Genomic DNA, 27,921 nt, shown 5'->3' with positions numbered 1-27,921 from the left:
AGCCCTTTCTTGCTGAAAAAGAAAAAGATAAAGATTTGGGAGGTGCAAGCTTTGCATTGGATGGTGTTGGGTTGCTTGGGCCGTTAAAAAAAAACATTGCTTCCGGGCAGTTCCTCCTGGAACTGCCCGGGAGAAAGAAAAAATAAGCCCTTACGAACATTGGGAAGGGGGGGTGGGTGGGGGGGGTGAAGGCAGGTGAATGGATGTGTGTGTGCGTGTAAGTCTGCGATTGTGTTCGTGTGTGCGTTAGACCGGTTGTAAGCTTCCAGATAGTAGCTAGGTCAGAATGTCCTTTTCGCTGGTGACAATGCGATACTATGTAGACGTCCTTGGCCCAGCACCAGCTCGAAAGTCAAAACACCAGATGTTCGTGTGGGAGCAGACATGAATTGGGTGAGGGTGGGAAAGGCTTCCCTTCACATTGACTTCCTTTAGGGGGGGGGTTGGGGGGCGAGCGCACACAACACAGTTCCCATCTCACAGGAGGAGTGCGGTATTCCAAGGTCGTGCCAGTCCGGTCGTAATAATTCGGGCGAGGGATACAGAGAGTTAGAGTATACTCCTCTATTGTCCATATTTTGGCCCTCTTTGCATAGCGTTGTTTTGCTCCAGCAAGATGTTGACATTGCGTTTGAGTTCGTTAAACGCAACAGTCTGGGCACAAGCAACTTTGTGCAGTTCCAATATCATGACGGGCAGTTTTGGGGCTCCTGGGGGTCCACCCATCTTGCAGATTTTTCGATAAACCAAGGCAAAGCCCATGCCAATCAGCAGAAACCCTGTTATCACAAGAGTAAAAAGATAAAGATCTTCCACATCCTCAACGGAAAGAACCGTAAGGCACATCATATTCCACCGTTGCCGGTAGTCCATCACGTATCCAGCTGGGTAGGTTCCGTCGGGACAACTGGATTCCTCCGAACCAGATTTTCGTGTTGAAAAGATAGTATCCATGGCATTCAGTGCATAGCTCACCAGATCCATGTTTGCTTCCAAATAGGTCCAAATAGCTACGAGAGTAGAGACAGTGTTCAGATACGCTCCGTTTCGAAGACGATGAGAAGGGGAAACTCTCCGTAAGCAGCGGGTAGACACACGAGGGAGGGAGAGATAAGAGAGCTAGAGAGAGTGCGACCGCCTTCAGTGAGAGCTGAGCAACAATGTCTTATTTAGTCATCAAATCTGTACATCTCTATTTGGCAATTTAAGGCTGAACTTGTACCCATGCTAGTAAAGCTGATTTCATGCCTGAAAAGTATCAAACATGCACAAAATTCAACAGAACACAGGAAAATATATATCTGTTTAGAGGTTTTGGGGGGAGGACCCTCAGACCCCGGTTGGGGAGTTCCACGCACCCCTCAAAAAATAAATCTCCAGGATTCTGACAGTCCAATGTTGGCACCCCTGGTGTAGAACAGCAGAGAAAACAGCAGCTGTAACATACCTACACACCCACTGCTTTGAAAACCAATCCTGATACCGCCCCAATATGAAGGACCATTCTAAAGTGTTTGCATTGGTTATTCAATTTCCACATTGTTTCCATCCTGTTCAAGCTCCTACACTGAATTTAGATGTCACTGCACACAACATATCGGTATAGGCGCTAGGGCATTCACGAATAGTGATTTTTAGTATTCTAATTATTCAACCTCTAAGTATTCGAATAGTCGAATATTCGACAGGACTGGCCAAACTCTCAAATATTAAGTAAGCAAGAGGCGAACATTGTGAAAATAGCAGATCTACATGCTCACACGCCTCGCAACGTGAGCATGTAGATCTGCTATTTTCACAATATTTATCTGCGGAACCGAGTCACATTAAATGTAATACCTACAATTCCAAGTGCTTGTCAGGGTGGGGGTCTCCAGTTCAAATGTGTTTATTTTGGGGTCACGGCCTAAAAAGGTTTGAGAACCCCTGGTATAGAGCATTAACAAATTCATCCACCAGGGGCATTGACAACTCATTATTATGACTTCCTATCTAGCCAAGCTTTATAAACTATTTTATAAATATTTTAAAGAGAAAACAATAAAATAAAATAAGCGAATATTCGACTTTGGTGAACAACGTCAAATAGTGACTTTGATATTCGAATGTTCGAATATTCGAATATTTGGTGAATGCCCTAATAGGCGCCTGCAGACATCTGTGTGAGAATAAAGAGCCAAAGGTAGCGACACGTCGACCACAATGGCTTCTCAACCTCTTACAGAGGTCCTTGGCCCTTGTGAGCGCCGGTGAGACTGTGTGCGGTATCGTCTCATATCAACAACTGCATTGCAGACCGAGCCATTCAACCAAGCACAATCCATAAAAGAGCTATTAATAGACGGGTGCTTAGTCAGCGAAACTTGCCGACGGGAAAGAAACTTCCACGCACCAAATGGTCACATACGGCCTAATAAATACTGAGACTGTGGATCGATACACAGGATGACTCAGGTTTCATAGAGCGTGGCCGACACAGCTAAAAATGGCTCCAGTACCCCCATACCAGGGCTCTGAGACCGGCGCATATTACATCTTCAGATTCAATTGCTTTTACTGCCAAGATCGAGCCAAGGACAGCGATATTGAAGTATCTTGTCATTTCAGGTACAACAGCTTTCAAGGGAAGCCATTAGAAAGAGTGCACTGTGGTACATACTGATGGATCAAGGGAGATTTATTTCTTTAAAGAGGGAAAGCACAGGTGATTAAAACTTCCATTGCTATTGGGATGTTAATTTAAAACGATTGTGTTGTTGAAACGATTCATGGCAATATTGTTTACACATGTCTTCAAGGGCCATCGGCATCTCTGTGCACCTATGCTGCCATATTAGAGTAATTATCTTCCAAAAGAGACTTTTCACTGATGATGCTGAGTGCCAAGCAGGGAGGCATTAGGTCCCAGAGTCTATGACCCGGCCAGGGATCTAACCACGACCTCCCAATCTGAGGGCACTCTCAAGGCCACTGAGCTGGAGTAGTGGTGGTGAAACACATTGCCCACTCGCTGTATTTTGGTGTTTTCACTGTAGTTTTGGTAGACGTCTTGGCCAAATCAAACAGTGAAAACGAGTGGCCAATGTGTTTCTGCAGGTAAACACCAGGAGTCTGTGTGTGTGTGTGTGTGTGTGTGTGTGTGTGTGTGTGTGTGTGTGTGTGTGTGTGTGTGTGTGTGTGTGTGTGTGTGTGTGAGAGAGAGAGAGAGAGAATGTGTGTCCGGAGCTAATCTTGCAAATCGCTGGACTGATCAGCACCAAACTTTGTATGCACACTAGGCCAAAGCAGTACCTCCATACATTTCTTGTTCACACATACATGTATTTAAATGTTATAATAGTCAATAGGGCTCACATCGGGCTGAAGCCTTTCCCAAAGGCTTTTTGCCATACGTCATGCAGTGCATCAATAGCCGACTGAATAAACTTCTACCCGTGTGACACTGTCTCTTCGTTTGTCAAAGAGCACTATTGAACATGTAGGCAGGCATAGAGCAGAAGAGACAGCAGGATAAATTGAAGGCCAGCCCATTCATATCCAAACCCAAACCCAAGCTCAATCCAAGAATCTTTTTATCGATCAAATTGAAAACAATTCTTTTTTCTTTCTCGAGCCATAGGCTAACAAGAGTGGGAGATGGCAAAGTCGATACTGTGGTGTTTTTAACCAGCTATGACTGACCACTCCCCCAGGAGTAATACAAATAATTTCCCTCATCTTAGCTCAGAAGATGTGGTGTTATGCTAACAAGGTTAGCATAGCTGTCATCGTTATAGCGTCGCATCACTAATTACATTGTCGGCTGGGAGTAAAATGAGGGGTTTAAAGCTCTAACTTAAATGGTATCCCATTGAGAGGGGACAGGTAGTGGACCCCTATTTAGTAGATGCAGCTAGCATCTGTTGTTTGTCAGAGAGTCATGCTGTCACACGACAACAGCCATAAAATCACCATATTAAATACAAGAGTGATTCAATTATGCTTCCAAAATACACAACAGACATAAGCAAACATGCACGCACACTCGCACACGCACACACTCTCTCTCTCTCTCTACAGATAATAATAAGACTTTTTTCCCCTTTCTCCCAAAAAGTAGATTTTTGCACATACCCTCCTTTTTAGGATGCATTTTGTAGAGTTGAGCAGAGGAGGAGAAAGAGGACTGTGTTTTGGCTTTTGCTTTTCTTCCTGCCTTGGCAGAGAGATGGGAAGTGAGATCTACGCCTGCTCTGTTCCTTCAGCTCTCCTCCGTAGCAATGAGTAACTACTGCCAGGTAGGCAGAACACACATGCGCAAGCACGCACGCACGCACACACACACACACACACACACACACACACACACACACACACACACACACACACACACACACACACACACACACACACACACACACACACACACACACACACACACACACACACACACACACACACACACACACACACACACACACACACGCACGCACGCACACACACACATGCACGTACACACAACACTGTGTGTAGATTCTCAGGACTGCACTAAAACAGACACATACATACACACACGCTAATTTATAATGTCAGAGTTACATTGACACAGGATATGCGGTGTACAGTATGTGTGCATGGACAAAGACACACATGCACAATTGTGCACACACACACACACACACACACACACACACACACACACACACACACACACACACACACACACACAGCCTCTGTGAGAGAACACAGGGGGCTGTACCAACGTGTCAGCGGGCCGAGGCAGACACTCCACAAAACAATGCAACACAGTGAAGAGAACAGCAACAGCCACCAGCTAGCAGCCTGCAGCCTCCACCACACCGGTGGCAGCAGGGTCTGCACGCATCCCCACGCATGCAGCCCCCCGCCTGCCCACCTGCCTGCCTGCCTGCCCGCCTGCAACGCGGCCAGAAGATGGAACGAGGAATCCCACGTACCAATCATGGAGGGCAGAGCAGAACACACGCTCGCTCAACACACCGCTCGTGTCACAACGCGCGCACACCGCCGCCGATTAATCCCAGGGGGAGAAAGACGCGCTCGTCCGGATCCATTGTGTCTGAGGTTAGTATGGAGATGACAAAGACAAGGACGGAATTGATGAATAGGATGGGGATGCGGCGGACGGACAGATGGACGGACTGAGGATTGATAGCTCACCCGTTGCCTCGCTCTCCTCTCTCCTCTCAGCACATTATCCAGGCTTAAGCGTGTGTGTGTCGCACGGCCAGCCGGCAAGGATACAACCGCTACAACCCCTGCTCTCTCTCTCTCTCACACACATACACATACACACACACGCACGCACGAACACACACAGCACCGACAATCCCTCCCTCTTTCGCTCGCTCTCCTCCCGACGCCTCGCTCGTCTCCTGCCCGGTGATTTATTTAATTATTTCCTCCTGCCTCACTCTCACTTGTTCTCTGCCTTGCTTGCCTCCACTCCCCCCTCCCTCCCTCCCTCTCTCTCTCCCCCTTCTCTCTTCCTCCCTCCCAGCAGCAGGGCTGCTACAGCTGGCAGTGTTGTCCTCCTTTCCTCGTGGCTCTTTAATTCTCTCTCTCTATCCTCGCTGTCACCTCTCCTCTTCTGAACGTATTGCCCCCCCACTTCCTTTTGCTTTAGTGAGGGTGGGGGGGGGGGAAGCGGGATGCTAAAGCTCTCCCCCCCAAAAAAGGGAGTGCCTGCCTTTGCGAGATTTACCAGCTGATATAGGATGGTACGCTGCTCTATATCTCTCTCTCTGTCTGTCTGTCTGTTTGTGTCTGTTTCTGTCTGTGTATGTGTGCGTCTCTCTGTCTCTGTGTTGTGATGTAGCGGTGGAGGTTGGCGGCGGCAGCACTATAGCCTCCTCCCCGGAGAGAGAGAGAGAGAGAGAGAGAGACAGCGGTGCCACCACCATGCAGCTGAGAGGCGGGCTGACGGGAAAACGCGGAGCGGATGAGTGCCGCAGGGGCAGGCGGGAGGGGAGAGGAGGGGAGGAAAGGAGAGATGGAGGGGACGGGAGGGGAGGGGGGACGGGTCCAGCACGAGGCGTGCAGCCGCGGTCGCCAGAGCGCGTCCGTCGCCCGGGATTTCATCTCTCCCCTCCTCTTTTTTCTCCTCTCCTCTTTTCTGTGCCTGCTTCCACCCTCTTTCTCTCTCCTCCCCTCCCTCTCCATCCCACATAGGGGGGGTCTGTTCAGAGATTCTGCTCTCTCTCTCCCCCCCCCCCCCCCCCTCTCTCTCTCTCTCTCACACATACACACACACACAACACTTGCTTGACGAACCCAGATCAGTAAGCCAGCAGCGAGCTGCTTTTAAAGCAAGAGAAGTGAGGTCTTTTGATCAGGCCTGTGAGGCTGTAGGCCAGCGTGTGTCAGTGCCCTAGGCTGCAGCACAACCTTCACTGACAATGAGCACATTATACTGCCTTGCTAGCGGTTCAGCTGCCTGGGACCGCTGTCCAGCAGGCCTTCTCTTTGGGTGGTCATTTCCAATGCACTGGTTGCTGCTGGTGGCTTACAATGAGCTCAAAATGGCCACCAAAAGGCAAGTGTCTCAATGATGGGGGAAACAAAGTCACACAAAGAACTCAAGTATCAGAAGCCTATTTATATTGTTTGTTTCTGTTTTTAAAAATCACACCCAGTGTGAAGTGAGTAGTGCCTTGGTGCCCAATTGTCCAGGTGCCCATATGTCCCTAAGTGCCCACTCGTCCAGGTGCCCACATGTCCCTTTGTGTGTGTGTGTGTGTGTGTGTGTGTGTGTGTGTGTGTGTGTGTGTGTGTGTGTGTGTGTGTGTGTGTGTGTGTGTGTGTGTGTGTGTTGCTCCACAGTGCCACCTTGTCACCTAGCGATATTACAGCTGTTGAGGCAGTCCGCATGCATACGCCGTCCGCATACATACAGTACAGCCCTACAGACTATCGGACCTACATACACACTCGGTCAAGTAGTGGAGTGGCTGGCACCACAAATAATAATAATAATAATAATCAAATTAATAACAGGAATATCAGACAACACAGATGACAGATTTTTGGGTGGATATCTTCTGTCTCCAACCGTAGTAACCAAGGAGGTCAGCTTCTGCTCCAGCACATCCATAACTGGTGTAGGATACAGTACATCTGTATTCCTAACTACTGTATGATACAGTATTCACAAGTAAGACGCCCAAGGACGGATTTCATTTGCAAGTGTGACTATTGATGACATCAGGGATCTCCATATATGGACATAAAAGGGACAAGGACGGAATGCATTTGCAAGTGTGACTATTGATGACATCAGGAATCTCCATATATGGGCATAAAAAGGCTTGTATGATGTCAGACGTCATAGGTCTATGATGTCAGACAAGGACGGATTTAATTTGCAACATTATTGTGATGTCAGAACAGGTCAGCTATATATCCTTCTGCTGAGCTGGGATGAGGTGTCACGCACTGTGACGCACAACACACAGGATCTAGAGGTTTTTTATAGTAAATGCGACCGTATCTGTATTCATAACTACTGTAGTGATAGTGATTTTCAACCTGTAGGTCCCCAAGTGATTGGGGGAACGGATGGTCCCAGATGAGTTGCTTAATGTGCAACATTATTTCCCCAGTTAAACGGTAAACAAACCAACATACAGGCAGGGTATCAGGTTATTAACTAAGGACCTTTAAGACCTTCAGCGAAATTGGCAAATTGTCAAATATTACGTAATATTACATCACAGTAAAAAGCCTTGTGGTGCGAAGTGTTTTTTCACAATATTTATCTGTGGAACCGAGTCAAACTAAATGTAATGGCTACAATTCCAAGTATTCGTCAGGGTGGGGGGGTCCCCCTGTTCAAATATGATTCTTTTGAAGGGTCCGCAGCCTGAAGAGGTTGAGAACCACTGGTATAGTACATCTATAACTATAATAACTATATAATACTTATATAACTACTAGTACATCCATAACCACTGCATGGTGCTGTATTCATGCTGTAAAGTGCATGGTCACACAGTGGGCATATATCTGCTAATCTGCTATCTTGGGGTTGTTGTACGGGTAAAATAAAAAGCGTTTGTATGAATTAATAAATAGAACAGGGTACAAAGTTGATCCCTTCCCCACTCACATACTACGGTGTCTGTTCTTCTGACCTTACACATGAATAAACCTACAAGTCCTGTCACATATCCAAGTCCATTTGGGAAAAAACATAAGAGGCCAAAATGAATAGCTTGAGAACACTGGTATATCCAGTCAGTGTGTCAGTATAAACTGAGGTTTATAAGTTTGGAACTACTCAACCGCTGGGCCACTTAACCACTCAAAGGAGCACTTCGCCCATTATCAACCATGTCTTCATATAATTGGTCCTCACTAATGTTCATTATAAGACAGAGAGACAGACAGACCCATTGCTAGACGGCTTATATTCTACAGAGCCAGGCCATAATCCACTTCCTCCTGGTTGCTTCTGTGTTTATTCCTACGGCCAACAACATTATACATGTTCATGGTGGTGCTGAGAGATTAAATTGCCATACATACAAAATACATCATGAATTCACAGCCATTTAAACTAATCAAACTGTAGCAGGTACAGTAATATGCTTACATCCTACTACACCCACTTTGTCATGCAAACCGTAATCGGATTATATTGCAGCAACACCAAGGTTACCCATAATCCTCTATAATTCAATGACCAAAACTCAAAAGTTTAACAAGCTCCGTAATGTGATTTCACAAGGACATGGAACAACATAACAAATTAACATTGTAATCCTAAATGTCCACATTAATTTAACTGAGTGTACACAGTACAACTACAGTGTTCACTTATCCTTTTGTAACGAGAGTGCTGTACAAACCAAAGGTAAGGGTCCATTTGGTTTCATACATTTGTACACTCTCAAGACTATAATGAGCGCTGAGGATTTCACAGTATAAAAAAATTGACCTGTCAGGATTTTACAGTTTACAATCACAGAGCTAGCTTCTCTTCCACTCTCATCCTTGCTGTTCCTCCCCTCCCTGCATGTTTTCCTCCTTCGTATCCCTCCCCTCCCCTCCTCTCTTGAGAATGTCTCCCACTCTGCTGCTTCCGGCCCGCCCCTACACCTCCTCCTCCTCCTCCGCCTCCTCCTCCCCTCCTGCAAAAAGAGAAACGCTACTTCTGAGACCGACAGCAAGCTAAAGAGGCTAAAAATAGCCATTCCCCCTCCTTGTAATGCAAGGAGCAACTATAGCGAGCTGTAGCGATTTACCTCCGCCACCTTTTGACGAACGGCATCACAGAGCTGTACGGAACAACAGATGGACAGATGGATAGACAGAGAGACAGCGATAGAGAGAGGGAGAGAGGGTGAGTGAGAGAGAGAGAGTGGATGAGAGAGAGAGAGAGAGAGAGAGAGAAAGAGAGAGTGAGCAAGTCCATGTTGACCTACCTGTAGATTGGCGGTCACACTCTGATAACTGTATTCTCTTCATAGAGCAGAAGGATGGTCTACATCAGGGCAGGAACACCATGCATTCTTCCCACCCCATCACACACCTCTCTCACACACACACAGGACCATGGCCTACACACTACTGGAGCTAAACATGCTGTGGCAGCAAACAGACCACTACAGAATGCGCCAAAGAGCACACAAGTACATGGGAGAGAGAGAGAGAGAGAGAGAGAGAGAGAGAGAGAGGGAAGGAGAGAGAGTGGCATGTCTGGAAAATGAGAATTGATTTTTTTCCTTTTACACAGTGAAGATAGTTTTTCAACTGACGGAGGTCAGTACCTCCCATGGACCGACGTTTGCAAGTCTGACAGATTTATTTTCAAGCCACAGTGAAGATTCCTGCATCAGAGCACAGCGAAAAGACAAAAGAGTGCAACAGCAGCCACATAATAATAGCTCCGATGCAAGACAAATACAAATACAGTTAATACTTTTGCCTAGCAGTAAACGGAGGGAACCGGCAATTTTGTCTGCAATAGACACTCAGGGACGCCGCTTAGTTGAGGACAATGGCTAAGTGTTGAGGTTTTGCTGGGTTAAACCCTGACACCAATAGCCCCCAATTATAAGGGCTTGTGAGCATTGGTCTACAACTCGCTCACAACTCACACGTCACAGTGCGACGCATGTGAGCTTGTATATCAGTATAAATCATGCTTGAGACCGGGAGCTGCCCCGTTGGTGTACGTGTCCAATACTTTTTTTCTGGAGGGGTTCTAAAGGGATGTTTGCAAGTATGGTAGAATGAGGACATATCGCTTTAATGCTGGCTGCGTGTTACGATGTCAGCAGGCTGTTCCAGTAGGTCTGGTGAAAGTAAGTAAGCTCCTAGTTAACAAATACTGTACATATTTTCAATCATTTTATATATACAGTATATTTTGTATTTTCCCCATACCACATCATATTACATTAAAGATTATTGAACAAAATCTCAAAGGAGCGCAAATTCCTAGGGGAAATTAAGTAATTCAGTCAATGTTGTCTACACATCTCCTAACCATTGATGGTCACAGAGAGAAATCAATTGAAAATCCTTTCTCTCTCTACCACCCCCCTCTGTAATTCTGACATTCTCCATGACACAAAAATCAAATCCCCTGAGTGCAAACATTAAACCCTTACCAAACCTTGTTTTAGGAACAAAACCAGATTATGTTGGAAGAGAGGTATCAATTGTGGGCCTTATACTGTAGACATAGGCATCATAGAAAGTGTTACAGAGGAACCTTACATCGAAACAGTGACGATTTTGTGAATGACAAATTGAAGCATTTTAACCATGGACCATATTTCACACAGTGCAGTCATACATACTCAGAGGACGAGAATCCTGGCGTTTCTAGAGTATGACATAACCGCAAAAATGGCTGCCGTGTCAATATGGTGAATTATACCATCGACAGGCTCACGTGGCTGTGATGCTGTATTGTTTACCCTCTGTCGTTCTAATAGCTTTTCCCCACCGAGCCACAGTGATACCCCCTTTGATGGGTGGCAGAGGGAATCTGATCAGTACACACTGTACTCGACCCCATTCTGAGTATTCATACATAGCCAAGATTCATGCCAACCACTTACAGTGTCAGTAAGCACTATTCTATACTCTGTTGAACAATGATGTTGTGAAATGGTGACATGTCCTTTGTTCGACCTCCCTTTGGTCCGACCACCTAGACCTAACCTTAACCCTAACCCTAACCTCAGTAAAACTATGCCTAAACCTAACCTTAACCCTAACCTCAGTAAAACTAACGCTGGTGAGTAGCTAACCTGCCAACGCTGGTGAGTAGCTAACCTGCCAACGGTGTTCGGACCAACGAGAGTTCGAACCATGGGGCAGTCCCCGCAGAAATAGCAATCTACAAGCTCACACGTACAGTATAGATCGGCAATTACTATTGTGATTGTTTTCTTTTGAAAGTCTTTGAAGAGCATGCAGGGCAGAGTAATGCTCATTCAGAAACCGTCTCAAGAGGGTGGGTGGGTTAGGGTCGACTGAGCGCAGGGCCTTAACTCATACGTTTTAAAAACGTCTTTAAAACGTCTTTTTCACTATGGACCTCCCTGCCAGACGTCTTCTGAACGTCTTTTTTAAAAAAATAATGAAAAATTTTTTTTTTTTTAAATTTTTTTTATAGGGCTGAGAAAAAAAATTTTTTTTTGAAAAAAATTTTTTTGGACCTCCAACAATGTGTACTAGGCATGATCGCGATCGCGAAATTGCATGTTTAACCCCCATACCAACCCCATCTTTCAAACATGGCAGCCATGTTTGTTTACATTTGAAGAAAACATAAGGGCTCCTTTCTCCTGAATGCCTGAACGGATTTCCAAGCGGATTTTTTTGTTTGAAAGCTGTGAAAAGCATGCACATGCATAGTGCATGATCTGTGCACGAATGTGTGCACCAGCGTGCACACTATTTTTTTAACCCTTTGTTGGCGAACCGGCAATATAAGAGGTCATCCCACTTTAAATATGGCACCGACTGAGTTAATAGAGCACACATCCAAAATCATTTCCAGGTCAGCCCACCACCAACACACACATTTGCACCGTTTGGCCTACAAACTCTATTCCCCCCAGTCGCTTCCTCGCGTCCTGATGGCTGCACCAGACAACTCACAACTGGTTTGTCCTGGTTTGGCCACCCTGGCCTGGCAGAGACCTATGCTCAGAGGACCGCACTTTTCTAGTTAATACTATACATGTATTTCCTTTATTGAACAAATGTATCTAACAGAACAGACACACACCTTCACTTAAATAAAGAGAATACAGCTGGGGTACTCACTGTCCTCTCCTGGGCAAGGCATGCCAGGCTTCTCTGGGATGCTGGGGAACACTGTGGAGACAGCCAGGAAAGCAGGCAGCGTGAGTCATAACAAGCAAGGGACATCAGAAAAGACAGGACTACAGAGACACAGACAGCGTGAGAAGAGGAGTGGAGTGGAGTGACAACGGCACTCACCATGGAGCAGCAGCCCAGTTCTCCTGGTGCGGCTGTGGATGCGAAAAGCCTCCTCGAGTTCCATCTGAGAGGAGATGGTGCATGGGTCCCCTGGACACAGATAAAAACACATGCGCGCGCGCACACGCACACGCACACACACACACACACACACACACACACACACACACACACACACTTTTAATCTTTTGATGATGAGATCAAAAGGGACATACAAGCATATAAAAACGTATGCCCATCATTTCTCTCTGGTTTGAATTACATTATTCTGTTCATCATTTGTTAACTGTGTCAAATGAAATTAATATACAGTATGATAAGCCGTAGCGTGATCAAAAGAGGAGATGTCCTTCTATCAGGTTTTGTCAACTCAGCCTGAAGTACATAAGATGGCCATCCATCCTTATTGTAAACAATCCCGTCTGACACTGGGGTTGGGCAACAATATACTGTAAAAATGTGTGGATATGCAGGCCAAACTATTCCAAAAATGTCTATTTTGTGGACACAGGAATGGAATCTATTTTTGCACAACATGCACACATAAACTATGTTACACGATGCACATGAGCGTCTCGAGCATATACCATCTTCCTGTGGTTATTGGCAACAATTTGAGATTTCCAGATGCGTATTACACGCACACAATACATACACACACGCACACAAATTGACGCCTTTGGTCTAGCCCAGTGGTCAGAGAGGGAATCTCAGCCCTATAATCTGGATGTAATGCGCTGCCTCAAACCTTCTGCCAATCTCCCAACACCTCCGGTACACGGATCAGTTGTTTAATTGGATCGTTCACCATACCCACACAATTTGACACAAAACATGTATACAGCAGTCTACACACTTTGTTACGGAGCTCTTGTGGATCCCAAATTGATTTTGAGAACAGTGCACACCGCAAAGCTTCTTTAAGTCTCTTCTTGGTCACCTCCTCTGGGAGTATCTCCGCATTAACATGCATAATTTCACGAATTAGCTTTGTGTGTGAATTAATTTAAAAGAAAAACAGCGGAAACGCAAATAGCCGAGGACATGATGTTGGTACTGTATCTAGAAGATAAATTAAAGATACAGGTGGAACCACTTTGTGCATTTCAAAAGTTACCGTCTGATTAAATAAAAGTGGTTCACTTTTATTGGAGTTGGAACCTCTGATTGGAATGATTTCAATCTGACTGAAGAAATGTTGTCCATGTAAACCACTGTCTTACTGTTCTCAGTCTTTAACCCCAAACTTTAAACATTAACCAACTATGTGTCTATTAACCATGTCCTTGGCTCTAACCATAAAGCTGACTTTAATCTAAAGCTAGGCTAATCCTAAAATGTGCCCGTCATCTCCAGAGCAGATGAACAAATTCACTCATCATTCTATCCTTGTGTACAGAAACATCATAGACCTACAGTAGACTGATTACATTTTCATCCATGCTCAGCCATATGTACAGTATTAGCCTAAGCACAACTTTAGGCAGGGCCTTTTTCTCAAGTCATTTCAGATTTCACCAGAACAAACCTTGGGCACCGTACCATAGTAAATGTGGACAGCTGGTATTTGTCTCATTAGAATGCACAAAAGCCCCACAAATCCTTTTGCAAAGCTACCATTTGGAGTTAAATCAACACGGGACTTTACTGAGTGAGAAAGGTAGACACATAATTTTCGTGTTACTTCTGACATTCACCCCACAAGGCATCAATCATTCATCAGATTTAGAGGCCCTCATTTGTGGAACTTTCTATAGGCATCAGTTAAAGGTAGGGTAAGTGATTTCCTTTGTGTGTAAACTACTGTACTACAATGCTACACTCCATAGATTTAAAACCACTGGCAGTGACCAGGCTTATGTAATACCTCTCTCTCTTTTTAACCACTAAAGTCCTATGTTATACTTAGTCACATGATGGTGTCATGCAGCGAAAATAGCTGATACAAACCCACAAAGCATCAAAATGTGTTGAGCTTGTAGATCTTCTATTTTTGCTCATTTTGAAAAGTGCCCAAAACTGGGACACCAGGTCTTTTTTTTTTAAACCGAATGGATTCCACGTTGGGTTTAAAGTGGTTAATCCACTAGTTTGTCCATTAATGCATAAATACCTCATAAAATGGCATGGGAAAGAAAACACACACAAAATATGACTTTGACATCTAGCCACACCCACCTTCATCATCGATCCACTTGAGTGTGATTGGCTGCTGCTGAGCAACGCTGCACATCTCCCTCACCTCCTCACACAGTCCCATGAAGGTTAATGAGGTAGCCAGGTCTGTGATCAACATGTCCCTGAACACACACACACACAAAAGGACAACGATCATATCACCACTTTGACAAAATCATGGCCAATATCAATTGAGATTAGCTGAAGATTTGACTGGATCATATTGTTAGAAACAGAGAAACCCAATGTATTATTATTTCATTTACATTCCCCAAGAATAATCATTTATTGTCAGACTCCGGACGTCCCTGATGGACAAAACTGCTTCATCACAGTATGCCAAAAAGAGAGATTTTTTTTCTCCTCTCTTACATACCTTGATCTGCAAGTGGTAACATACGCGCGCGCGCGCGCACACACACACACACACACACACACACACACACACACACACACACACACACACACACACACACACACACACACACACACACACACACACACACACACACACACACACACACACACACACACACACACACACACACACACACACAATACTCTCAAATATCAGATCTCTTGAATCTACCGATTTCATTATCTGTATCATAGCTATTTCAATTCATGGTTCTTCTCTTGTCCTTGTTATAATATTTTCAACAATTACACCCTTGTGGTTCTATTGTCAATTATTAAATGTATACTTAACAAAATACTTCATCACGCACAAACGTCACCTCTGCTGTCTTAGTATTCACTAGCGGTATTTGCAAAAAAAAAAATATTTTGTTGAGTTGTTTGCAAGTACAAAACATTTTTTACATGAATGTAACGCTATGCTTTGTACAAACCAGGAGTTCTCACATTATTAATTAATGAAGCAAAGCCAAAGGTTTAATGATAAATAAGGGGTCAAATATTGTGAAATGTATCCTAAGCGCTCAATAACCTGAGTGATCAATCGTGCCTTGTTTTCAGCACAAATTATCCATTGCTGTAAATAAATAAATATGCTGTCGCAGCTGTCAAATTAGCTCACCTTTAAAAGGCTAGAGTTGGAAACAATCCATGATTAGCCAATCATGGGCTGCTTGCAGTGTGTTGAATTTAACCTAGGATGCGCCTGATTGAATTCAGTGATCGACCAACCAAGAAAAGATATACATTTTTGCCTCAGTTTTCTTCTTCATACTGAATTTTTAGACAGGTCATGACTCATGTCTGACAGTTAAAGACAAAGTAACTTTGATGCAGAGATCTGCGCTGTACTTCTCAGATCAAGGAACAAATGGAGGCACTTAACAGGAGTTCATTCCTAACTTTAATTAAAATTCCATTCAAGGGGCTTACAAAATGTTGTCAGTCTGCGTGCATATTATATTATGTGGAAGGGCCGAAAATACGCACTCTGACACTAATTAGCCGCTAGAAGCGTATTTACCTCATAGCATGAAAGCATGAAAAGGTCGGCTGGACCGACAGGGTAGTTAATTACAAATTGATTACTGAACCAGCTTACGATTCGCTGGGCATCTGTGACAAGCTCATTAATTGTTATGCAGCGTCTCACTTCACTTTCTGAGTTGCTGTGCTATGGCTGTAGACAGACAGGATTGTTCCTTGTTTGTGGGGTCGTGAGCAATGCCAAGTCTCAGCCTTTGACTGGTACAGCAGCCAACTGGCCCCTCAGTGTGGCTCTTTGTTGGTGTAAGATGGCGGCGATACATAATGTATAAATAAAGAATACATGTGATTTTACTTGAACCGAGTATGAACGATTAAGTGAAAGTCTGGATTAGTTCTCCCTCACATAGTTATTTATTTGTCTTCCAGTGCCCGTGCATACAGTACATTTTAAATCGTTGATTCTCAAACTACAAGTCCCCCTGCTTTCATATATACAGACCCTGATTTGATACGATTTAAACCCCAATCTACACTGTACAATCCTCAGTGTTACAGTAATATACCTCTGAGCGTGTACAATTGGGCATCTTGGAAAATAACGAGAAAAAAACAGTACACAGTAGAGAGAAAAAAACTAAACGCTAAGGGGACATCACCCATTCAAATAGCCTACTGTGGGTGTGCCCTCAAAACAAAACAAAAGTTGTTTCATTGCTTTTGTCACACAATTTGTGAAAAGTTTTAACCTGTGCCAATTAAATATGTGAACTTGATGAACAGTGGAGAACCTAAATGGGCTGTGTTGCTGGTGTTTGACACAGGCTCTTGGTGTTATGTTGGACTGTGGCTTCTGGAAGGAAGAGGAGCAGGGACAGCTTGCCTCCCAGCAGGCAGCCATCCACTCCTCCTCACTGGGGCACATCCTCTGCCAAAATGGCACACAGTCAGCCTACTGCCACTCCCTTGACACAGCAACATGGACCTGACACTGGATGAATTCACACACATATTGTACTAGTTAACTAGCCTGGCGGGGCCCGACGTCATCTGCGTTCACTCACTCATTCCTTCCACAGTATAACAGTTAGTTATACTGTGGAAGGAATGAACACAGATAACGTCGGGCCCCGCCAGGCTACTAGTTAACTACCCAAATGCATGGGAACGTGTGTACTGTATGTGTTCCTGAATGCACACATAACATACATACAGTATGTGGCCAGTGATGTTGCATCTGGCATGGTCCAAAGAGCCCTTCTTTTTCTTTCCTTCTTTAATGCCTGACTACTATATAAAATGGTCTCTTTAAGGCTCTAGCTAAAGGGCTAACGGCTAATTTTGACTTACAGAGCTACATCATAAGACCAGAAGTTATTTTCAGCAAGCGACTTAGTCATACGACCCTACGTCTGAAGACAAAGAAGCCTATATGACTTTAGTATAAGGATTAAAACGAAATCGAATACAACAAAACTGATCACATTTGCAAAATGGGCCCAGGGGTTAACTGGGCCTTTTACAAAGTGTGCTCTGTGCAAATCTATATGTATCTTTGTCTAAAGTACTAAATCAGAGCTAATGTCAAGTACATCAATTATAGCTTCATAATTTTATTATTCATTTAATTACATTTTGGTGTACCATTTTGGTACACCACACACACAAGCATGCACGTACGCACACACACACACACACACACACACCTTCTTAAAAAGGGACCAATTCTCCTCAGGTTCTCTGACATTCAAATTCAATCGGAAACATAAAGATCTCCACTACTATAGTGTGTTCCTTACAATAGGTGAACCTTGGCCAGTGCCCACTATTTGCTGAGTGTACATATACTGTAGCCTACTTGAGGGCATACAGAGGGATCGCCCATTACAAAGAACACTAGCGCAATCACTGGTCCTGGTCCATCCATCAAAACACATTTTAGTGAATTCTTGGCCAACATACTAGTGACCAACATCCTAATAATACATGTCTGGCCATCCCTGTTGCTGCACTTGACAATAATGCATTGCATTTCCCCCATTAACCTTAACAGAATAATCCCATTTTAAGTCACCCAAACCAGCTACCTCACCTCCAACATTTGTGAAGAAAGCCATCTGCATGAAATAAACAGAGTCATTTGTCACAGGATCCGAGAATAAACAACCCTATTAGGGACCTAATGGTTTGTGAGGTCGCGCAGAGTATTTTGATGGATGCTTCTGTGGTTGGATGTCTTGATATTTATCCATTAACCTATTGATCTGAGATGGGGGACATATGTTAATGGTCCCCTGAGGAGACCAGTTATTACTGTTATTCTATAGAAGCAGTTGTAGTGCAATACGTATCACATACACCATATCTTCTGAAGAAAGCCATTACAGCCATTACAGCATTTACAGAATACATTCCTTCAGGACAATGAATTGCCTTTATTCAATTATTGGAATATAAGAATATGTAGGGCTGGGTGATATGACTTCAAATTAATATCACAATTATTTCAAACTTTACTTTTACCTAAATTATGATTAATGAACAATTATATTATACACTTTAAAAAAATGTAGATCTGTCCTTTTAAAATACAGTATAAGACCAGAGATGTAAACAGTAAGTAGCATAGATGTAAACAGGGAGAATGGCGGGGTGATCAATGTTCACCCCAACTCAAACTGAATTCAACAACTTTATTAGACAATCAGTGTCTGTGCAGGAGTGATTTCATTTGTGTAAAATAAATGACAACGTGACATCATGTTAAGGGGATAGTTCTTGAAAGCATGCATTGGGGAAATTATTAACTGGATGAATCGACACAAGCAAGATTAAGTCAGCGAGAGCTTATGTTGTTTTCGACACATTTTCTGTTAAAGCTATACTGTGTAAGTTGCTCAACTTGTGGTCAGTAGCTCTATAGCAAACCTCGGTCGCGTCCGCGTCTTTCGGCCGTTTTTCGGTTCTCACACCCCCGCGTCTGCCTCCACCTCGCCGAGATCTATCTTTTGAGGGGTCCCTGGTTGCTGTGCGTTCAGCCATTCCGGAGATACACTCCTTCACCCATGCTGACCGTGCAACCGAGTAGAGAGACACACGGGAGACTACAAATATGGCCGCCCTAGCGACCCCACTCCAAGATGCGCTGTGATTGGCCGGCAGTGTATAACCATCGCTGTGATTGGCCGGTAGTATGATGACGTCATTTTGCCGCGAAATTCTCCCCCCCTCACGGCTCATAGAAAACATATAAAGAGAAGGCTTTTGAAGCTGAAAATAACGGAGTGGGGGTTCTAAAACTTTAGCGATTTAACAGTTAGGACAATTTTAAGATTTGTTTTATAAAAAAAGTTACATGGTATAACTTTAACTGAAACTGTATTATATTGCTATACCTCGCCACAAAGTAATATTGCAGCAGTGTGTGGCAAAGATGGTATTGTCTGAGCTCATCTACAACAATGCACTACATACATTAAACATGATATTAATCCATTTGTGGGATGAAGATCTGGGGCCAAGGGTGGACCTGAGGTTATGGTAAACTGTTGAGAGAACGGCCCAGCTTTTATAACACCTCTCCATAATGATTTTAGATGCAAACTATTCCTTTAAGTGGAACTAATATGGCTGCCCATATCATGTTGCTAAGCAACTGACTGGCGGTCTTGTGAAGCCATTACTGTCCACTAGCCTTGCCCCTTTGAATAGATTAGATTTAGGGCAGGGGTCTTCAACGTTTTCAGGCCAAGGACTCCTTAGTTGAGAGAGAGATGAAGCAGGAACCCCCACAACCTTTTCATAGATTCCATATAGTTTCATTGTTTGACAGCACGATCAACAGTGTATTTTGGATTCATGTCAATTTGTGTTTTCAGATATTTAACCACTCGAGCCGTCATTACCTAATAAACTTGACCTTTTACTCTGTACTTGGTCTGCTTTTTTCCCCCCTCTACACCAAAGCTCTTTGCCAAAAATAGCCGATGCGAGGTGTTGTGAGCTTGTAGATCTGCTATTTTTGGCTAAGGTTCACAGAAGGGTGCCAAGGTTCAAGTGGTTAATATAAGGGGGAAAACTAGTTCCTATCCCACAAAGATTTGGAGGACACCCTGAAGTAACTCTGAGAACCCCCTAGGGGTCCCAGACCCCCTGTTGAAGACCCCTGATTTAGGGTATTATTGAGCATAGGGATGAGAAAGAGTTCTGACTTCAATAAGTGAGGTTTGTGCTACTTCAGGAAACTGTTTCCTTAACAGAAGTATCACTGAAACTGTCATTCATTCATATCAATATGCCTTATGTTCCAGCCTCACATACCTCTTCAAAGCTAACACAAACGCCCTATTATGACCTGACATGAGAGTGAAGGAGCTATGAGGCAAGAAAAACAATGTTACTTTTAAAAATCACACCTGTGTGAACTGAGCGGTGGTCGTGGAGGCTGCGCAACAGCAAAACAAATATATATATCTTGTGTGTGTGTGTGTGTGTGTGTGTGTGTGTGTGGGTGGGTGGGTGTCTGGCCTGGCCTGGCCTGAACAACAGCGCCCCTCCCTTAACATGTGTGGTCACAAAAGGTACTACATACAGGCTACATACACCATACAGACAGACACGCATACAGACAGACAGACAGACAGACCCACACACACGGCCACGTATAGGAGCGTTGTGACCACCGCTCAAAAACAAATTCCTCTGTTGGTAGAAGAGATCAGACTATAGCAGAATAGTCTGATCTCCCCCCTCCCCCCCCCCCTCCCCCCCCTCCTTCATCCCTCTCAGCGGACGATTTTGTCACCTACTTTGAAAAGAAGGTTGATGATATCAGTAGTTCATTCTCCCATCTCCCCCAGAATACAGTGTCGAAAACACGCAATTGTATCCCTAACATAACATGTCTATCCTCCTTCTCCCCTCTCTCTGCAGATGACGTCATAAAACTAGTGACTTCCTCTAGACCTACCACCTGTGCACTGGATCCAATCCCTTCTCCACTCTTCCAGACGATCGCACCTGACCTACTCCCCTTCATAACCGCCATCATCAACAGTTCTGTAACTTCAGGCTGTGTCCCAGCTGCCTTCAAGACAGCCAGAGTATCACCACTCCTCAAGAAACCAACTCTTGACGCCTCGGACGTCAAGAACTACAGACCGGTATCCCTCCTCTCATTTCTTTCAAAAACCCTTGAACGTGTGGTCTCTAACCAGCTTTCTCTCCATCTCTCACAGAACAACCTGCTGGACCCCAACCAGTCAGGTTTTAAACCGGCCCATTCCACAGAAACTGCACTCCTAGCAGTCACAGAAGCACTCCATGCTGCCCAGGCTGCATCCCACTCTGCAGTCCTGATTCTTCTGGATCTATCAGCGGCATTCGACACAGTGAATCACCAGCTGCTCCTGGACACCCTTGCTGACCTAGGCATCACCGGGACGGCACTAAAGTGGTTCTCCTCCTACCTGTCGGACCGGACCTACCAGGTCTCATGGAAAGGTTTGCTTTCATCCCCCCGAACCCTCCAAACGGGAGTCCCCCAGGGATCCGTACTTGGCCCTCTGCTGTTCTCCCTGTACACCAAATCCCTTGGTGCTGTAATCTCTGCTCACAATCTATCATATCACTGCTACGCTGATGACACTCAACTGTTTTTGTCCTTCCCCCCTTCTGCCACCCAGGTGGAAGAGCGCATTGCTGCATGTCTGGCCGACATCTCACAGTGGATGTCAGCCCACCACCTCAAGCTGAACCCGGACAAGACGGAGCTACTCTTCTTCCCAGCTAAGTCTTGCCCCATGCAAGATCTCACTATTTCCATAGATAATGCATTGGTGACTTCAGTTCCGACTGCTAGAAACCTTGGTGTGGTCCTGGACACCCAGCTATCATTTAAGGCACATATTGCATCAGTCACCCGGTCCTGTAGGTTCACACTCTATAACATCCGTAAAATCAGACCGTTCCTCACCCAGGAGGCAGCGCAGCTCCTCATTCAGACATCTGTCATATCAAAACTCGACTATTGTAACTCTCTCCTCACTGGTCTCCCGGCATGTGCACTTAAACCTCTCCAACTGATCCAAAATGCCGCGGCACGACTGGTCTTCAACCAGCCTAAGTTCTCACATGTCTCTCCCCTTCTCCGCAGCCTCCACTGGCTCCCGGTTGCGGCCCGCATGGAATACAAAACACTGATGCTGACCTTCAAAGCAGCCAAAGGTATGGCTCCTCCATACCTCCAAAAGCTGATCAACCCCTACACCCCCACTCGTTCACTTAGATCAGCCAACACAGGGATGCTGACCGAACCCTCGCTAAAAACTCCAGGGCAAAAATCCACTCGTCCGAGACAGTTTGCCCTCTTGGCTCCCAAGTTGTGGAATAAGCTCCCTGTCGCACTTAGAACAACGGACTCACTCGCTACCTTTCGCCGTGGACTGAAAACTCACCTTTTCAGACTCCACCTAAACCCTTAGCACTACAGTAAAATCAATGACCATACATGAAGCTAGTTAACATTTGTTTGTTAGGTTTCTTTAGAACTTGATTATATTGTGTTTTTCTCTAGATAGATATCCATTTACATTGTTATATTGCTGTTAATGTACTGACCTATTATCTTGTTTATTATTGCGATGTTGTATCTGCTTATTGTAAGTCGCTTTGGATTAAAAGCGTCTGCTAAATGCCTAAACTGTAAACTGTAAACAGAATGGGAGTGAACTCTTACATTTAAGCTTGCAAGTTGTAGCCTATTAATGACACAATGAGTGAGGTGTGGTGTCACTACACCTTCATGTACTGAGACAGGTGAGATTCCCACCCACTAGTATTTCATTAATCTTAACCACTTAAACCTATAAGTCAACTTGACCTGGGTCTGCTCCTTTATCCCTCTATGTAAAATCTATTCACCGAAAATATAGCCAATCTACAAGTCCACAAGTTTCCCCAGAATAGGGATGCTAGGGTTCAAGTGGTTTGAGACACATTGGAACAGGTGCTAGACCTGCTCTAGAATCTAGAGCAGGGGTTCAACAGGGGGTCCGGGACCCCTAGGGGGTCCTCAGAGTTACTACAGGGGGTCCTCCAAATCTTCCAATCCTTTTTATATAAACAACTTGAACCCTAATGTCCATAATATGAGAACTGTAGCCAAAAATAGCAGATCTACAAGCTCACAACGCCTCAAGCTGCGAGGAGTTGTGACTTGTGAGCTTGTAGATCAGCTATTTTCAGCAAGGAGGTTTGGTGTAGAGGGGGAAAAGAGCAGACTAAGTATAGAGTAAAAGGTCAATTTAATTAGGTAATGACTCAAGTGGTTAAATATCTGAAAACACAAATTGACATGAATCCAAAATACACTGATGATTGTGCTGTCAAACGATGAAACTATATGGAATCTATGAAAAGTTTACAGTTTACAGTTACAGTTTAGGCATTTAGCAGACGCTTTTAATCCAAAGCGACTTACAATAAGCAAATAACATCACAATAATGAACAAGATAATATGTCAGAACATCATCAACAATATAACAAATGCAAATGGTTATCTATCTAGAAAAAACACAGTAAAATCAAAGTTCTAAAAACCTAAAGACAAAAAACTAATGCTAACTAGCTTCATGTATGGTCACTGATTTTTCTGTAGTGCTAAGGGTTTAGGTGGAGTCTGAAAAGGTGAGTCTTCAGTCCACGGCGAAAGCTAGCGAGTGAGTCCGTTGTTCTAAGTGCGGCAGGGAGTTTATTCCACATCTTGGGGGCCAGGAGGGCAAACTGTCTCGGACGAGTGGATTTTTGCCCTGGAGTTTTTAGTGAGGGTTCTGTCAGCATCCCTGTGGTGGCTGATCTAAGTGAACGGGTGGGGGTGTAGGGGTTGATCAGGTTTTGGAGGTATGGAGGAGCCATACCCTTGGCTGCTTTGAAGGTCAGCATCAGTGTTTTGTATTCAGTGCGGGCCGCAACCGGGAGCCAGTGGAGGCTGCGGAGAAGGGGAGAGACATGTGAGAACTTAGGCTGGTTGAAGACCAGTCGTGCCGCGGCATTTTGGATCAGTTGGAGAGGTTTAAGTGCACATGCCGGGAGACCAGTGAGGAGAGAGTTACAATAGTTTGAGGGGGTCCCTGCTCTCTCTCAACTAAGGGGTCCTTGGCCTGAAAACGTTGGTTGAAGACCCCTGATCTAGAGGTTTGATTTGAATTGAACACCCTAAATATAGGGACATTTAGTAGCTAGAGTCCTGTGGCAGCAGGGATCAATTGTGATTATGATTTATAACCTGTAGAAATAATTCTGTAAGAATGATCTAATTAGAAGATTGGCCTATAGAGGGAATATCTGGATTGTATGCATAAATCACAGCTGTTTATGAAATTAGTAGGCCCATTTAATTATTTTGGGTCCCAACATCTTGACAAGGAATGACAACCCTTATTTCATAATATTCTAATGGAATAATTACTTTAGTTTAAACTAGATAACTTAAAAACTATAGTATAGGCATTCAGTATGTTTGCTAACCTTTCTTCTTTAATCCTATTCGTAGATGACTCAATTCTCACAGCTAGGTTTCAGGAACATATCAACCTGAGTGCAAAGGCCAGGTTGTAAAATCAAAAGCCCTAAACCGTTATCACATCAAGACGAAACAGGAGTGTCATTCCATCATTGGAACTAACTAATATAATAGGCTAATATGCAACTATAGTGATACAGCACCCGACAACATGACTCAACCTGATGGACTTTTATAACCGTCCGTCCAGTGTCTAACTGAAGGCCTTTACACAGTCAATTACTTGTTAATAAAATAAGTGTAGGCAATAAATAAAGGCCAGAACTAGAAGCAGTGCTCTTCCGAGCACAGGTCTCCACCAGGCCGTGCGTCCTGGTGGTGCTACTGTATAATAGGCCAATGTAAGAAGGGTGGCATATGTTCTTCACCTTAGATCTTTCATGGCAATCGGACGCTGCATGCATGATTTCAAGCATTGTGTTCCAAAAATGTGTTTTGCTAAAGTCTACCTGCTGGTGGCGCTATAACAGGACAATGTTAAAAAGGTAGCATTTGTTCCTTGACCTAGTGGGAATATGTGTGGCAAATGTCACGGTAATCGCAAGCTGCGTTGATGATTTGAGGCATTTTGTTCAAAAACGGAGCAGTCCTGCAAACTTTGGAAGCTAATATTAGCCAATCAGGATGGAATGTGAAATATCAGACGGATCGGACTTGATCACATGACTATAGAGATACTGTGTACCAATTTGCATGATTTTTGGATAAAATCTCAAGGAGTAATATCCAAAAATGTGTTTTACATAAGTCGGCCCAAAGGTGGTGCTATAAAAGGCTGATGTGAAAAATGCAGGGCAAAGGTTTATCCTTAGCCTCTAGGGAGTGCGCTTACAAAGTTTGAAACTGATCGGTGGAGTTATAGGTAAAACCACAAATCGGGCTGTTATAGAAGTGGCATTTCTTCCTCGGCCTTGTGGGAACATGTGTGCGCGATTTCATGATAATTGCACTTTGCGTTTGTGATTTGAGGCATTTTGTTCAAAACGGCTCAATCCCACAAACTTTGGAAGCCAATCTTAGCCAATCAGGATGGAATATGCGAAATCGGACAGATCCGTGTCGATCACATGACTGTCGAGATATTGCCTACCGATTTGTAGGATTTTTGGACAAAATCTGTAAGAGTAGTGCACAGAAATGTGTTTAGCAAACATCGGCCACTAGTTGGCGCTAGAAAAGGCCCATTTGAAAAATTTAGGGCAGAGGTTCTAGATTGGCATCCAGGGAATGTGTGTGCTCACTTTGGCAGCGACCGGGCCAACGGCGACTGAGATTTGGCGTTCACAAACTGCGAGGACGCACGGACGCACGGACGGACACACGGACGGAGGGGAAAACATACTCTCCCTCAGCCTTCGGCTGGTGGAGACAATAACAGTTCTGGGAAGAATAAAAAACATGGCCTATATATGCGCAGTTTATCCAGTTTCTGGAAAGATACGAACGTGATATCGTTGCTGCAACTAATGTCCACCGCACCTTGGTGACTGACTGTGATGTCAGTTCCATTCCACAGGTGTTTGTGCAGCTGAAGTGAACACTGCGCCGTTAGGAGGAACGCTTTAACAACAAAGCAGCTTTCTTTCAAAACAAACGGTAAGCACCGCGCAACCACACGTAACCACACGTTATAGTAGGCTACTCACCCGCAGTAGTGCGCTTTAATCTTCACCAACTCCGACCCTAAAGCCATGATGGATCCGTTTGATGTTGGCATTGGCATGTTCGCTTCTCCACAACTTGTCAAGATAACTGTCGCAAGTTGTTGTACCACAAGGCCTCGTTCAAGAAGATCAATGTTTCCACGACAGCATCATTTTACATTTCATCAAATATGTGACCGTCCGATGGAGATAACAGATAATATTTTATGCACTGTCATCAAGTAGGCCTACATCTATACCTGTTAGTCCTGAGGAAGTACAGTAGAACTATGGACACATGTCCTGTAGTTTACAGGGAGTGTGGTGTCTTGCTATGGTTACTGGAGCTTAGGGGCGGAGTAAACCCACACTGCCACCCTGCTGCCTGCTTGGCCAAACTAACCTGTTGCAGCCAGGGGTTTCATTCCCTCCCGTGCATTGAGGCCCAGTGGTAGAAAAAGTACTACATTTTTAAACGCCCGGAATTCAACATTTACTTGAGTAAAAGTACAAAAGTATTGGTATCAAAATGTACTAAAAAGTAGGCATTCCAAAAGTAAAAGTAGGCTACTCATTCATTGTGCAGAATGTCCCATTTCAAGTTCTCAAATGTATGCATATCTTTTAAAAATATTAATTTCCACCATTTATGTTTTGAATCACTCTACTGTAGCCTAAATGTAAAAATAAAAAAATACAGCAAATGCACAATTAATAGCCTGTTTTCTTATTCTTTAGTCTGACACTATCACGACTGTGAGGATACACTCCATTCCCCTATAAGTTTTATTCATATTTCATATATTTTGCTATTTGATTTGTTCAAGAGACGGAGGAACTGTCTTACACTTCATTTGATAGTTTTTTATATTTTTACCATTATTAAAAATGTAGTCTAACTGGGAAGGCTAAGTGGGAAGCTTTAGCTTGCACTAAACCATTTCACCCAGTGTATGTTAACTTGTGATGTTGAAATGTTCAACTGGGTGCTTGTCACTCTTCACAGAAAGAAATGACCCCTAACATGTGGTGAACATGAAGTGTTAGTATTGTATCATCTTGCTTCAATGGAAAATCCTTTACTTTATACTGATGAAATAAACTTTTTTTTTCTGATGGCAGTGGATCAAAGCAGATCCATAAAAATAATAGAATATTGTGTAAAAGTTCATTTTCTTTGGTAATATTAGCAAATATTACATTGGACTGTATTTATCAGAGTCAACACAGCCATCTACACAGGGATTTTAGAGCACATTGTGCTTCTGTAGGTTGACTTATGGAGATGCTGATAGTGGGAGAAATATGTGAAAAAGTTGTTCACTTCCGGCAGAAAGCGTGAAAATGTGCACCTAGGGGTATTTTTGTGCGCTGAATTCAAAAATTGACGGTCCCAAGCACTTTTCTCAAATTCACTTTTCTCTAATTCACTTACCATAGGGTTAGGGTTAGGAAAAAAAGACCCCCCAAAAATCTTCTTTAAGTAGCATGTGAGGGTGTCTATCTAGGGGGTTTTCATGATTCTGAATCCATTCCAAGCATTTGTTTTGCACAAAAACATTCCTTGGGCAAGAAATGGACCCCACAAAACTATGGTTTAGCGATGAGTCATCACTTTTCACAGTTGTGTA

The 27,921-nt window shown here is 44.0% G+C and overlaps 1 protein-coding gene across 1 annotated transcript in view; it reads right to left on the bottom strand.

Moving 5' to 3' along the window:
• Window positions 1-26,370, bottom strand: part of prkcz (protein kinase C, zeta) — a gene marked incomplete at both ends in the record, with an annotated part of 143,532 nt that extends 117,162 nt beyond the window's left edge. Inside the window, 4 exons of the mRNA XM_080734274.1 lie at window positions 12,307-12,357; window positions 12,484-12,573; window positions 14,662-14,783; window positions 26,294-26,370. Coding sequence (XP_080590400.1) covers window positions 12,307-12,357; window positions 12,484-12,573; window positions 14,662-14,783; window positions 26,294-26,370 — 340 coding nt within the window. The remainder of the gene's footprint in view (window positions 1-12,306; window positions 12,358-12,483; window positions 12,574-14,661; window positions 14,784-26,293) is intronic.
• Between the last annotated feature and the right edge of the window lie 1,551 nt (window positions 26,371-27,921).

This window comes from Nannobrachium achirus (assembly GCF_963921795.1).
Source record: "Nannobrachium achirus genome assembly, chromosome: 9".
Taxonomy (NCBI): domain Eukaryota; kingdom Metazoa; phylum Chordata; class Actinopteri; order Myctophiformes; family Myctophidae; genus Nannobrachium; species Nannobrachium achirus.
Note: the sequence above shows the minus strand (reverse complement) of the source record. Positions and strands in the feature narration are given on the sequence as shown.